The sequence below is a fragment of the Odontesthes bonariensis genome, chromosome 7 (assembly GCF_027942865.1).
Source record: "Odontesthes bonariensis isolate fOdoBon6 chromosome 7, fOdoBon6.hap1, whole genome shotgun sequence".
NCBI classification, from domain to species: domain Eukaryota; kingdom Metazoa; phylum Chordata; class Actinopteri; order Atheriniformes; family Atherinopsidae; genus Odontesthes; species Odontesthes bonariensis.
Window position 1 is genome coordinate 7,521,222 of NC_134512.1, and position 15,469 is coordinate 7,536,690.

Here is a 15,469-nt window from a genome sequence, read left to right on the forward strand (position 1 = left end):
CATGATTTTGTTTAAAATGTGAAGGGATTGCATAATCTGTAACTTCATTTCATCTTCCACTTGCTTAACTCTTTCGGTGCCATTGACGTCTATAGACGTCAATTTAAAAAAAAAACGCTGACTGCCAAAGACGTCTATAGACGTCAATTGCGTTTTTTAACGGAGCGGGCTGGGGGACAATCTAGCGGAGTTTGTCACTAAATCTTAGGCTTGTAAACACTAAACAGAGAATATACTGGCAAAATTACCCCGCAAGGTGGCAGCAGTGCCACTTTGCACAAAAAAAGAAGAAGCGTTTTTTGGGTCAAACAGCTGTTTTTGGTGAAACCAACCTATGTTCTACTGTCTATTACTAAAGGACTGAAAATGGTAGAAACAAACTTTTTTTTCCTGATGAAAGAAGGGAGTCTACTCTTTCGTTTGGTAATTTCGGTGTGTACATAGTCATAAGACACACTTTTCTGTGGGTCTTGGAAAATCAGTCAAAATACTGTAAAACACTTGGCAGTATGGGTCTCTCTGAACTGAAAATGGCTGGCAGCCAATGAGTTAATTGTTCACATAAATAATATATTCATATATGTGCACTTTACATCACAAGGCCACACCAAGACAAACAAGACACACAACCATGCACGCTTACACCCAGCCGGGAATCGAACCTGGAACCCTCTTGCAAGGCAAAGCAATTTTATTTGTAGAGCACAATTCAATTCAAAGTGCTTTTCAGCTACTTGCTTCTTAGTCTACACTAATGCTGCTTTAGTCCTCTGAATTACGCAGCAGGACCAGAACCAAGAGCTCATTCTGCAGTAATGAAGTTAAATTCCCCAAACTTTTAATTGCATTTGACCATCATCTTCTGTCTTACCTCTTCAGCCTTTGCACAACAGGACTTTTTTCTGGAAGAACCTGGATCCCTCTGCCATAAGACGTCCCCCCATGCAGATGAAAAGCCAGGTGATCCACCTCCTCTGTTTGGCTACTGGTGAGGCCAGGCACCTTACTGGATCCAGGGATGGCTCGCAGGTTGTAGATCCTCAGAAAATCTCCAGGCTGAGAAAAGAAATGGACCGGTTTAAAACACAGCAATGCAACAAACATCAATGTTAAGACATTTTTAATTTAAATATATTACAGCAAGAAAGAAAAAAATTACAAAATGAAAGACCATTGTATGATAGATATGACTACATATTTTCAACACAGGATTCATATTCACCCACTTGCGCTGTTGTCATGCAAGTAGCGTTCTTCAACAAGTAAAGATTCAATGTTTGTTCAGTGACACAAACATGTACAACATTAAAGGGATAGTTTGCTTCTTTTGACATGAAGCTGTATGGCATCCCGTATTAGCAATATCATTTATGAACATTTTCTTATCCCCTGCTACGGCCTGTGAGCATAGCCGTGGGAACTAGGGGTGCAGGGGGTGCGGCTGCACCCCCTGCTGAATGTGCATTGCGAGATGGTGGGGAGCTAACAAAAATATATTTCATGAAAACCTATTGTACAGTCTCCTCCGATCGGGATTCGAACATGCGTCTCAAAACACAAACGTTCCGACTCAAGCAACGGAAGCACGTTTCTTACCAACTGAGCCACTGCTCCGGTCCACCGTTACAAAGTTGCTATTGAGATGTGTAGCTACTCCGTAATGCGAGACAGCGCGGTTTACTTGGACCCACGTCCCACACGCACGCGAGTCCTGCTCCTGCGTGTAGGCTCATTCCATGAGGAGGCTGAGAATGAGACGTGGTTTAAGATATTATGGCACCTCTGGTTTAATGTCCACTGTCTGTCTGTCTGTGCTCGTCATCCACAGAGACCCTCGATGGAGGTGTGGCCAACAAGTTCAGCCCAGCAACATTCTGTTCTCTATATAGCCTAATTTTTTTAAAATGCTGTTAAGCCAGCTGCCACCGAGCAGTAATGTACGCATAGTTATTTTTTTGAGTTTTGAGTTATTTTCGACGATGCTGTTATTGCAGCTACCACCGCGCAGCATGTAGTTAATTCTTAATTAGTTCTGTTAGTGATTACTTTCGACTGATGCTGTGTGAGCTGACGTGGGACACATCACACACATGAGTTCAGTAGGCCTAATGTATAGGCTACCCTTGTTGCCATGAATTTTTAGTGCTTTAATAAAATGCAATATTTTACCAGTTGATGAGGCTGCATACTTTTTTTTGGAATGGTATGGGTGTTTGCGTTGACCATAACGAGGGCGAAAAAGCCACCACTGACCTAAACTGTGTGTTCAGGACACGATTAAACACAATGTAACAACAGGAACTTAAACAACGTTCTAATATAATTAAAGCTCGCAACAATGTTGCAAAATATGAGCCCTTCACACACGAGCATGGGTAGAGTTCCACGGTCAGATTGCAGGAAAGGCTCAGTTTTTTGCTCATTAAAATATTTCATTGAAGGAGATATATACAGCTATTTATTGTATTTACATAATATTCTACAAGTTTGCGGCCGCGACCCACAGTTTGAGAACCCCCCCCCCTTTTTTTTTTTTTTTTTTTGTAAACCGCACCCCCTGTTAAAAACTACTTCCCACGGCCCTGCCTGTGAGCCGAATTCCAGCCTCGTTTTGGCGTGTGGCGTTGACGAAGTAACACAATGGTGTCCGACAAAAACATATTCTGTCTGTGATTAAAGGGATAGTTGGCTGGGGCTTAAAAAATAAAGCGTCTTGCTTCTCAAAACAATATGCGTTCAAAAGAGTAATACATTTGCATCACAAAATCGTTCAGCAAAAAAAGTCAGACCTCACAATCGCTTGGCACTATTTCTCTGTACCTTCATATCAATGCGTTCAGCCACCTGCCGATAGCCGCACCTGTTACTGTGTTTCCTGCTCAGAAGCAGGGGACTGCTCGGTCCCGCAGTGATACAAAGGTAGAGAGAAATAGCGCCAAGCGATTATGAGGTCTGACTTTTTTTGCTGAACGATTTTGTTTATACGCAAATGTATTACTCTTTTGAACGCATATTGTTTTGAGAAGCAAGACGCTTTATTTTTTAAGCCCCAGCCAACTAGCCGGACTACCTTCATGAACGCCAAAATGAGGCTGGAACTCGGCTCACAGTACGCAGCAGGGGGTAAGAAAATGTTCATAAATGATATTGCTAATATGGGATGTCATACAGCTTCATGTCAAAAGAGGCGAACTATCTCTTTAATCACAGACAGAATATGTTTTTGTCGGACACCATTGTGTTATCTTAAAATCTTAAAATCTTGATGTATACTTAAATATATACACTGAGTTCCAAAAGTAAGAGATTTTTATTTTTTTCCAGTAGGTATCTGATCTAAAACATTGGATTGGGGGTTTGATCAAGGTGTAATTGATTGATTTGGATTATGGTTGCTGTTTTGCTACTAAGGATGGACAAAAAACAGAAACTAATATTCAAGTAACTAGAAATAAAAAAGGCCAATACTAATTTTGTGCTGTTCATCGCTTGGGTCCAAGTTACTCCAGAAGTTTCATGAAGATACTGGTCAGTATGATCAATTAAAAACTATCTACTGACTAATGATTACATATTGATTAATTGATAAAAGATCTGCCACTATAGCCCCTTTCACACTGCGACCCGCTATCTTAGCGGGTCCAAATTGCACCTTCGACCCGCGTCGAGCAATGTGAACGCTTGGCGTGTCAGGGTGACCCGTGTCGCCTGAAGCCGAGTTCAGGGGGAGTTGCCTAGTGGCAGAGCGTCACACGAAACACATAAAATGCTGGGCGTGTACAATGACGTAGGCACAAGCCATGCGTCGGAGGTAGGGTGAAATACACCTGTCTGCATCAAATTTTTCAAACAAACGATGGCGGGACACCTTGAGAACTCATTTTTGCAATGCAGTTCATGGAGATGTTACTTTACGGTGCGTCTTGCTGCGTGGGAAACCGCGCTCTCCCATCTTTCTCGCCAGCCCTTCCAGCAGAGGTCCATCTTTCACCGTCCCCGAAATGTGGCGGAAAATAACGTCCTCTGTTCGGGGGCTGAGGAGCTCGCGGACCTCCTTGTCTCACCAGTTGGCCATATTAAAAAATGTCTCCAACTTGATGTAGGCTAAAACAGAGTGAAACTTGTCCTCACCTGTCGCTGTTGTTCTGAATCAGCTGTCCATTCTGTCTTTTAGCCTAAACTCCTCACGTCACGCCCACGTCCGACCCGCGTCGATTGTGTTCACATCAAACTCGGCTCGGCAAAAAGACTAGGGTCCGACGCGGGTCGAAAGGCGAGTCGAGTTGACGCGGCAGCCCGGGTCGGCAGTGTGAACACAACAGCGGACACGCTAAATTCGCGAATTAAACGCGGGTTATTCGGCAGTGTGAAAGGGGCTTATGTTTACAGGTAACTCCTTAATATCTATTGTATTATACTCAGGCTATTTTTTTTTTAATTGACCAACCCTGAGTAAATAATTAGTTAAAACATAAATAATAAGTTTCCTCATAAAATCTATCTATCTATCTATCTCTCTATCTATCGTGATCTTGCAAGGTAGTCCAAAAGTTGATTTAATTTTGGTTTAGTCTTCACCAGCTAATTTGAAAAGCTGCTAGATGGCCCAGTTTCTCCACTAGTTTGTTATCAACTGTGATCAAGTAGTGTATATTTTATCAGGATACTTGACGGTGATTGAAATATCCAAACTGAACCGTATGTGCTAAGCCCTCCCTAGTGCAGGTGTTTGTATTGTTCTTGTATGTATTGTTCTTGTCCAGCAGATGGCGATGTTGCACCAAACTTGCAGTCAATTTAGTGACAGTGATTCAGAGGCTGCTCAAAGCATTTGGTTAAATGAGTTTGTCAGTTTTTCCTTCAACTTGCTAACAATGAGCTTGCAGCCAACAGATATCTGTCCTCATAAAAAATTGCTTTAGCACTAGAGGTCACAGAAATTCCCTCAGTGTATTCCCTTAGACATACAGTGCCCTACTTTATGTTTGTGACAAATTTTTCTTTGGGTTACCCCTCTGCTCCATCCATACATCCACTTTCTATACCCACTTAATCCAATTCAGTGTCGTGTTGGGGTGGGAGATGGAGCCTATCCCAGTTGTCTTTAGGCGGGTTGCCAGTCCATCATAGAGACAAACAAGACACACAACCATGCATGCTCACACTAACTCCTAAGACACCAATTAACCTAAAATGCATGTTTTTGGGTGGTAGGAGAAAGCCGGAGTACACAGAGAGAACCCGTACATACAAGTAGAGAACATGTCAATTCTACACAGAAAGACCCCAGCTGGGATTTGAGCCAAGAACTCTCTTGCTGTTAGTTGACAATGCTAACCACCACACCACCACACAGCCCACCCTTCTGCTCCTCAGTGTAAAAATCTAAATCAAACAATTCAGATGTGATAAAAGTGCACATTCCAGACTTAAATTTAAAATAATTTTCACACATTTCAGTTTCACCACGTAGAAATTACAAGACCTTTTACATAGTTCTCCTAATTTCAGGGCACCATAATGTTTGGAACAACTGGCTTCTGTAATGTTTGTGATTCCGTAGTGAATTTGAGTCTGTAGTTTTTATTGTTCAACCTGAGGAGAGAAGCTGTGCCAATGAAGTAAAGGAAGTTATTATGAGGCTAAACGAGTCACGTGACGCGCTTGGCAAGTATGGCTGCTTGAGAGCGCTCTGCGCCTTCCCCGCACCTGATTTTACATTTTGATGTAACGAGGAGCGACCATAATACGCATGGTACCCTTTTTTATTGCTACCATGCCGAACAACACAAGAAGCACAACCAAACCGGCCGCAAATACGGGAACTGGGAGCATTAAATGCTCCGAGGTCGCTGGCACGAGTCAAGCTAAGGCTAAAGCTAACCACCCTTCTCCACCACGCTCCGAGATGGAGGCGGCGCCTGCGGTGGAGCCTGGTGAGGTAGCACGGGAGCTGGCTAAGCTCACTGCGCTTATACTGGAGAAATCGGACAGCCATGATAAGAAACTTGAAGAGATTTGCATTACAACAAGCGCCACAGAGAGTAGGCTAGCTGACATCGCTAACCGAATTAGCAACGTTGAGAGCCGCCTGGGGTTTCTGGAAGACGCACAAGGAAGACTAGAGGCTAACCCTCCAGCCACCAGCAAGGAGGTCGAGGCCCTCAGGGAGAAACTAGATGATGTTGAAAACCGTGAACGCAGATGTAATTTACGTTTCGTTGGCTTTCCGGAATTACTCGAGAATAATGACGCAGTCTCTTTCCTGGAGGGGATTATTCCTACGCTATTTGACATCAACTTTGCCAAAGGGTTAGAAATTGAGAGAGCATATAGACTTGGAGTCATGCACAGAAGCCAGGATGGTGCGCAGCCCACTCGCCCCAGAGCCAGAATAGCTAAATTTTTGAGGTTTCAAGATCGTGAGCGCATCGCCGAAGCTGTGCGAAAGAACGGGAATATAATTTGGGAAGGACGGCGCATTATGGTCTTTCCGGATTATTCCAAGATGTTGAATGAAAAACGGGGAAAGTTTAAGGAATGTAAGAAACTTCTACACGACAAGAACATTCGTTTTGCACTAAACTACCCAGCTGTGCTTGTTGTAAGACTGCGCAGGGACCCAGGCGTTTTGAAGACCACAAAAAAGCCATGTCGTTTATCCACTCACTCGACTGAGGTGCTACTGGCACACGAACTCCATGAAGATACACTGATGTGCGAAATCTGACTTTTCACTGGATACTTCTACCAAGAAGGTTTGTCACTATGATGGTATGAGGACTTTTGGGTGAGAGAAAATGTTTCATTTTTTGGTTGTTGTTCTTCAACAGTTATTTTGAGAAATGCAAAGCTCGTTGTTGCAGCTAAAGTTATCATAAGTTGGAATGTGCAATTTTACTGATCATTTTATAATACTTACTATTAGGTGCTGTTTATACATACCCGGGTATTTTGATAAACGCATATTTTCTAACCTTCGATTGCAAAAATAACTAGGTGCACACAGCCCCGGTTTTTAAAAAAAACACGTCTATATTGATCAGCATAAATACGCTATCAAGAGCTGTTAAATTACGCCAAGCCTGACGGTGGCAGTGTTAGAACAATGAGAATTCCACACAAGCCAATCAGAAGCCTAAAAGAGAACATTTCTGCTAGGGAAAGGAGTGAGAATCGTGACATCCTGAAATTTTCCCTCCATTCCTCTGGGACAACAAGGCCATTTTCAAAATTTTCCAACCACATAGCAGTCCGTCCGGGTCTAACCCAGAATCGCTGTCGCTGGCGGTGGTATGGCCGGGCTCTGTCTGCCAAAAGAAGCTCCGCAATTGCTGCCCTCCGAGCCCTAATGCGTCTTTGTTGGTCAATACACTGTATGACTTTAATTTTCAAAAGCACACAAGCGACTATAGCTCTTAAAAACAGAAATGCTGCTATTACTTGTACCTCCATGCTTGCCAGATAAACAATGGACGTCGGTCTTTTACCGCAGATATTGCCCAAAACTCCGTTTCTGTCTCTTTCAACCAGTTTATACACAAACGCTAAACAGAGTTTTTTTAAAAATCTCCACTTTTGCCGGAGGTTTTTTTATGCCTCGTTTTCGGAGGAAAAAACTCTGTTTGTGTATAAACAAAAGGCACAAACGAAGGGAAAGGTCTTCGTTTTTCAAAATACCCGGGTATGTGTAAACAGCACCTCAGGCGCGTCGCTCCTTCCCCAGCAGAGAGGTGACGTTCCACGTCCCAAGAGCCAGCTTCAGTTGCCGAGGATCAGACCGCCAACGTCTCCGCCTTCGGCTGCCAACCAGCTCACAATGCACCCGACCCCCTTGGCCCCTTCCACGGGTGGTGAGCCTGTCGGAAGGGGGACCCGTGTAGTTTCTTCGGGCTGTGTCCGACCGAGCCCCACGGGCACAGACCCGGCCACCAGGCGCTCACCGGCGGGCCCCACCCCTGGGCCTGGCTCCAGGGGGAGGCCCCGGTAACCCACGCCCGGGCGAAGGTACACGTTGTCCAATGTTGTTTATCATCATAGGGGGTTTATGAAAAAGATATCCCAGATTTTTAAATGTAACGTACACCTTAATCACACTTCAGGTCTGTGGCACAATCCAAAACTTTGTATCAAAAAAACTCTGTTTCTTTGGAAATCTTGGTTTTTGAAAAATGTGTCGGTATTAGGAGATCTATATGACAACGGCACATTAAAGTAATTTGAAATCCTGGCTGGGGAATTCAATCTACCTAGACAAGATTTTTGGAAATATATGCAGCTGCGACACTTATTACTAAAAACTTTTGGCTCGGCTTTGGTAGCCCCTTCAACTTGTGGCTTCTTGGAAGATCTCAAGAAGGCACTAAAGCAAGAACATGCAGCCTCCACTTTTTATAAGATGTTATTAATGGAATCTGATACCTCTCTATCACCCCTTAAGCAAGCATGGGAGAAAGATTTAAATTATACCTTCTCAGAGGCTGAATGGGAGGGGATACTTAGGAATGGGAAGAGGGTATTGAGAGAGTTGAGGACTCGACTAGTCCAATTTAAAATATTACATAAAATATAATGGACTCCTGTTAAGCTACACAAGGTGGGATTAGCAAATAATGGTAAATGTTGGAGATGCCAGCAGGATAGCGGCACATTGTTACACATGCTGTGGAGGTGCCCAGATGTTCAGGTCTTCTGGGCAGCAGTTCATAGGACAGTGGGGGAGATCCTTGGCAAAGATATTCCTTTTTGGAATAGACTCTACACTCTTGGTGACCCTTCAGTTATGAGTGCTCTGCCTTAATTTTTTTCGCAGTGGGCCCAAACAGCGATTATGCTGGGTAGGAAATTATTCCATTAGCAGGTGTAGGCATACTTATTGCCCCCCGGCTGTGCGCCTGTACATTGGGGTTCACCCCGGTAGACGAGAGGGTAGCCTCCCTCCACCTTAGGGTGGGGGGACGGGTCCTGACTGTTGTTTGTGCTTATGCACCGAACGGCAGTTCAGAGTACCCACCCTTTTTGGAGTCCCTGGAGGAGGCACTGGAGAGTGCTCCTCCGGGAGACTCCCTCGTCCTGCTGGGGGACTTCAATGCTCACGTGGGCAATGACAGTGAGACCTGGAGGGGCGTGATTGGGAGGAACGGCCCCCCCGATCTGAATCAGAGTGGTGTTTTGTTGTTGGACTTCTGTGCTCGTCACGGATTGTCCATAACGAACACCATGTTCAGGCATAAGGGTGTCCATATGTGCACTTGGCACCAGGACACCCTAGGCCGCAGCTCGATGATCGACTTTGTAGTCGTATCATCGGACTTGCGGCCGTATGTCCTGGACACTCGGGTGAAGAGAGGGGCGGAGCTGTCAACTGATCACCACCTGGTGGTGAGTTGGCTCCGCTGGTGGGGGAGGAAGCCGGTCAGACCTGGCAGGCCCAAACGTATTGTGAGGGTCTGCTGGGAACGGCTGGCGGAATCCCCTGTAAGGAGGAGTTTCAACTCCCACCTCCGGCAGAGCTTCAACCATGTCCCGGGGGAGGTGGGGGACATTGAGCCCGAATGGGCCATGTTCCGTGCCTCCATTGTTGAGGCGGCCGACCGGAGCTGTGGCCGCAAGGTGGTCGGTGCCTGTCGTGGCGGCAATCCCCGAACCCGCTGGTGGACCCCAGTGGTGAGGGAGGCCGTCAAGCTGAAGAAGGAGTCCTATCGGGCCTTTTTGGCCAGTGGGACTCTGGAAGCAGCTGATGGGTACCGACAGGCCAAGCGGAACGCAGCCTCGGCGGTTGCTGAGGCAAAAACTCGGGCTTGGGAGGAGTTCGGGGAGGCCATGGAGAACGATTTCCGGACGGCCTCGAGGAGATTCTGGTCCACCATCCGGCGGCTCAGGGGGGGGAAGCGGTGCACCGTCAACACCGTGTATGGTGAGGGCGGGGCTCTGCTGACTTCAACTAGGGACGTCGTGAGTCGGTGGGGGGAGTACTTCGAGGGCCTCCTCAGTCCTACCGACACGCCTTCCGATGAGGAAGCAGAGTTGGGGAGCTCGGACGTGGGACCTCCCATTTCTGGGGCTGAGGTTGCCGAGGTGGTCAAAAAACTCCTCGGTGGCAAGGCCCCGGGGGTGGATGAGGTCCGTCCTGAGTTCCTCAAGGCTCTGGATGTTGTGGGGCTGTCTTGGTTGACACGCCTCTGCAGCATCGCGTGGACATCGGGGGCAGTGCCTCTGGACTGGCAGATCGGGGTGGTGGTCCCCCTCTTTAAAAAGGGGGACCGGAGGGTGTGTTCCAACTATAGGGGGATCACACTCCTCAGCCTCCCTGGTAAGGTCTTTTCGGGGGTACTGGAGAGGAGGATCCGCCGGATAGTCGAATCTCGGATTCAGGAGGTGCAGTGTGGTTTTCGTCCTGGCCGTGGAACAGTGGACCAGCTCTTCACCCTCCGCAGGATCCTGGAGGGAGCATGGGAGTTCGCCCAACCTGTCTACATGTGTTTTGTGGACTTGGAGAAGGCGTTCGACCGTGTCCCTCGGGGACTCTTGTGGGGGGTGCTCCGGGAGTATGGAGTGCCGGACTCCTTGATATGGGCTGTTCGGTGCCTGTATGACCGGTGTCAGAGTCTGGTCCGCATTGCCGGCAGTAAGTCGGACATGTTTCCTGTGAGGGTTGGACTCCGTCAGGGCTGCCCTTTGTCACCGATTCTGTTCATAATTTTTATGGACAGAATTTCTAGGCGCAGCCAGGGCGTCGAGGGGGTCCGGTTTGGCGACCTCAGAATCGGGTCTCTGCTTTTTGCGGACGATTTGGTTCTGTTGGCGTCGTCAGGCCGTGACCTTCAGCTCTCACTGGAGCGGTTCGCAGCCGAGTGTGAAGCGGCTGGGATGACCATCAGCACCTCCAAATCTGAGACCATGGTCTTCGGCCGGAAAAGGGTGGAATGCTCTCTCCGGGTCGGGAATAAGATCCTTCCCCAAGTGGAGGAGTTCAAGTATCTCGGGGTCTTGTTCACGAGTGAGGGACGAATGGAACAGGAGATTGACAGACGGATTGGTGCGGCGTCTGCAGTGATGCGGGCTCTGCACCGGCCCGTCGTGGTGAAGAAGGAGCTGAGCCAGAAGGCGAAGCTCTCGATTTACCGGTCAATCTATGTTCCTACCCTCACCTATGGTCACGAGCTGTGGGTAGTGACCGAAAGAACGAGATCGCGAATACAAGCGGCCGAAATGAGTTTCCTCCGCAGGGTGTCTGGGCTCTCCCTTAGAGATAGGGTGAGAAGCTCGGTCATCCGGGAGGGGCTCGGAGTAGAACCGCTGCTCCTCCGCATCGAGAGGAGTCAGATGAGGTGGCTCGGGCATCTGGTGAGAATGCCTCCTGGACGCCTCCCCGGTGAGGTGTTCCGGGCCCGTCCCACTGGGAGGAGACCCCGGGGAAGACCCAGGACACGTTGGAGAGACTATGTCTCTCGGCTGGCCTGGGAACGCCTCGGGGTCCCCCCAGAAGAGCTGGAGGAAGTGGCCGGGGACAGGGACGTCTGGGTCTCTTTGCTCAAGCTGCTGCCCCCGCGACCCGATCCCCGGACCAGCGGAAGATAATGGATGGATGGATGGATGGAAATTATTAATATTGAAATGGAAATCTTCTTCAGCTCCATCGCTTAATCACTGGCATACTTCTCTCGGCCAACTAGCTTCTTTAGAAAGGTTATCATTTAAATTATTGAACAAACTAGATGATTATGATCGAAAATGGGGCCCCTACCTGGCTTATATTCAATTAGCGACCCTCTCCAGCTCAAATACTTAGGCATCTGAATAGGCTTATACAATTCAATTCAATTCAATTCAAATTCAAAAATACTTTATTTATCCCAGAGGGAAATTAAATGTTGATGTAGCTCAATTAAATCAAGGAGTTTTTATAGATGCTGATGGCTGTGGGCAGGAATGATTTCCTGTAGCGGTCCGTTTTGCATCTAAACTGAAGAAGCCTTTGACTGAAAAGATTCTGTTTTCCGATAACAGTCTCATGGAGAGGATGTTCAGGGTTGTCCATAATTCTCTTGATTTTATGCAAAATCCTTCTTTGCATTATTGTCTCCAGAGGTTCCACAGTTGTCCCCAGAACAGAACCAGCCTTCCTTATCAGGTTGTTGTGGGAGGTGGAGGCAAAGGGGACAGCAGCATCTCCTGATTGGGTTGAAGACAAACTAGTGGAAGCAGAAGAATCCATTACTGAGGTGGAGGTGGAGATGTTACAGGAAAGCTGTGGGTCAGAGGAGGGTGGGATGTCTCTTTAGCTGGGAACAGGAGGGGAGGATGGTGAGCTTGTTCCTGAACTGAACCTGTTGAAGAATGTGTTCAGCTCATTTGCTCTGTCCAGACTTCCATCCATCCAATCCTCCCTCTGTTTGAGGCCTGTGATCTTCTTCATTCCTGACCACACATCTCTGATATTGTTCCTCTGCAGTTTACTCTCAAGCTTCTTTCTATACACCTCCTTGCTCTCTCTGATCTTGACTTTGAGCTGCTTCTGTATACTCCTCAGTAACTCCCTGTCTCGCTCCCTAAAGGCTCTTTTTTTCTTGTTCAATAGTTCCTTTAGCTCACTGGTGATCCAGGGTTTGTTATTAGGGAAGCATCTCACTGTTCTGGTGGGGATGGTGTTGTCCACACAGAAGTTTATATAGTCAGTCACACACTCAGTCATGGCATTAATGTCCTCTCCATGTGGCTTACAAAGAGAAATCCAATTGGTTGCATCAAAACAACCCTGTAAGGCTTCTTCAGCTTCCTGTGACCACTTTCTAACTAAAAATTTTTGTGACAAGTAGTCTCTGGACAAGGGGTTTATATGCTGAACAGAGAAAAACAAGGTTGTGATCTGATTTACCCAGGGGAGGTCTTGATTTGGAAATGTATGAATCCTTGACATTTGTGTAAAACAAATCCAATGTCTTGTTTTCTCTGGTAGAGCAGCTGACAAACTGTTGAAAAGTTGGCAGTGTAGCAGAGAGTGAGGCATGATTAAAATCACCAGATATTGCCACAAAAGAATTGGGGTGTTGTGTCTGTATCTGAGCAACAACGGAACTGATGACATCACATGCAGTGTCGGCAACAGCTGAGGGTGGAATGTAAACAGCCACCAAAACAACACTGGTGAACTCTCTTGGCAAATAATATGGACGAAAACTTACTGCCAATAGTTCAATGTCAGGACTGCAGAGACGACTCTTCACAGTAACATGTCCTGGGTGACACCATCTGTTGTTGACAAGCACTGCCAATCCACCCCCTTTCCTTTTCCTGCTACTCTTTAAATCTCGATCTGCTCGTACAGTCAGGAAGCCCGGCAGAGAGACACTGGAGACGGGGATATGATGCTGCAGCCATGTCTCAGTAAAACACATAATGCTACATTCCCGATATTCTTGCTGAGTCCTTGTCAAGGCTAGAAGTTCATCCAACTTGTTAGCTAACGATCTTACATTGCCCATGATGACGGATGGCAGAGATGGTTTGAACTTCTTCTTTCTTTCTCTCCTCTTTGCTCCTGCTCTGCATCCACGACGCCTCCTTTTCAATTCCAGTGGGATTTCTGGCTTCAGTTGTCGAATTATTTCTGCTTTTCCAATGTTAATCAGCTGCTCCCTGTTGTAAACCACCTTGTTGCTATGGTTATGGATCATAACAAAAGAGCAAAATATACAAAAGTATTGGGAAAAATCAATCCAGCTGCACAGCATCCAAGGCAGGAAGGAACAGTTGTCCAAAAAATGCAATTTCTTCCAAGAAAAAACAGGAATGAAATTTAGAAAAAAGAATAAATCTCAATGTGAGGTACAGAGCTACTCCAACGTGCTGCCACCCTCAGCAGCGCATTCTAGAACATCTAAATACAGCTGAACTCTTGAAACTTCATGTCCAGATTTCGTTTGGCATCATTTTTGTTTGTATTTATTTTGTATTTATCTATTTTATTATTATTATTATTCTTTTACTAATATACTAATACTGATGTGTATGATTATATTTATATACATATATTTTTTGATTTGTTAATTTTTTTGTATACATTCGTTCCTTTTACTATTTAATTTTGTTTGTGTGTAATGTTGTATAATTCACTTGAAGTCACTGGTCAAGGACTGAATTTATATTGTATAATAATATAATGTGGATTATTGTTTGGTCATTGTTATTGTTTGAAAAATAAAAAAGTTTACATCATAAAAAAAAAAAAAGAATTACGAGGCTAAACATGGTGGTGGTGTTTTGCCTTGGGCATGTATGGCTGCCACAGGTACTGGCACACTGATCTTCATTGATGATGTAACTGCTGATGGCAGTTCCACGATAAATTCTGAGGTGTATAGAAACATTTACTCTGCACAAGTTCCAGTGAGTGCCTTCAAACTCACTGGAAGGCGCTTCATCCTAAAGCAAGATAATGATACTGCTAAGGCAACACAAGTTTTCACAAAGCTAAAAAATGGAAAATTCCTAAATAGCCTAAGCAGTCACTTGATTTCAATCCAATTGAGCATGACCTCATTATGCTGAAAAAGAAACTTAAAGGGATATGCCTCTGGGACAAGCAGAATTCGAGGGTGGTCGTAGGCAACTGCAGGTTCTAATCAAGGATAAGCCAACTCCGATGTTGGTAGATACTGGAGCCACATACACTTGTGTAAGTCAGAATTATGCTACACACCTCCCCATGTCAAACAAATTTGTTGGAGACAATAGGATTCTCGGGAATTAAGCAGCTACTACAAATGACTGCTCCAGTGCGTCTGGCTACAGAGGGAAGTAAAATTAAAATACCAATCGGTGTATCTTGTCAGACTCCACTTGCTGGGGAGAGATACTTTGTGTAAACTAAGAATTAAGATTTGGTGTTCCCCGCAAGATATAATCATGGATAAAGAAGGTCTGGAGTTTCCAGAGTTAACACAAACAGATACAGCAATAATCTATTTGTTGGGGGACATTTCAGAGCCAGTAACAGTTGCATTTAACAAATGGGAAAAATACATTCAAGTCCAGTGTCCAAAAGCAAGAAAACCGACACTCAACTATCATTGCACAATGTATTATGTTTCAAAAAGTGGAGAGTTCAAAGAGTGATGGGACTGACAGAGAGAACACTCTGAGATAAATTTGACAACTCAGTACATTATCATTGGAAAACAAGGGGCAGCCATGAATGTGGAACCAAATGCATTCATTTCTAAATGGTACAATGTGCCAGAATCTGCTCCACATGTTACTTTGTTGGTGAATGAGAATTTCACAAGAATTAAAGCAAAGGGGCTGGGGCCCATGATCAACTGCTTTTGGGATGAAGTGGGAACAAACAGAGAATCCGTTAATCTTCCAATCATAAAATGCAACAATGATCAAAATCCTGTGCAGCGTATAAGCAATGGCAAAACCACAGGCAATTACGGGTGTAGATCCACACGGTCGGTGTTGAGTC

At 45.7% G+C, this 15,469-nt stretch overlaps 1 protein-coding gene across 2 annotated transcripts in view; it reads right to left on the minus strand.

The window, feature by feature from the left end:
• Positions 1-15,469, minus strand: part of pot1 (protection of telomeres 1 homolog) — a 106,518-nt gene that overhangs the window by 36,015 nt on the left and 55,034 nt on the right. For both annotated transcript variants that reach the window (XR_012769997.1, XM_075469315.1), the window contains exon 11: positions 872-1,056. Coding sequence is in view for 1 of the 2 variants with exons in the window: in XM_075469315.1 (XP_075325430.1) it covers positions 872-1,056 (185 nt within the window). In the remaining variant the exon portion in view is untranslated. The remainder of the gene's footprint in view (positions 1-871; positions 1,057-15,469) is intronic.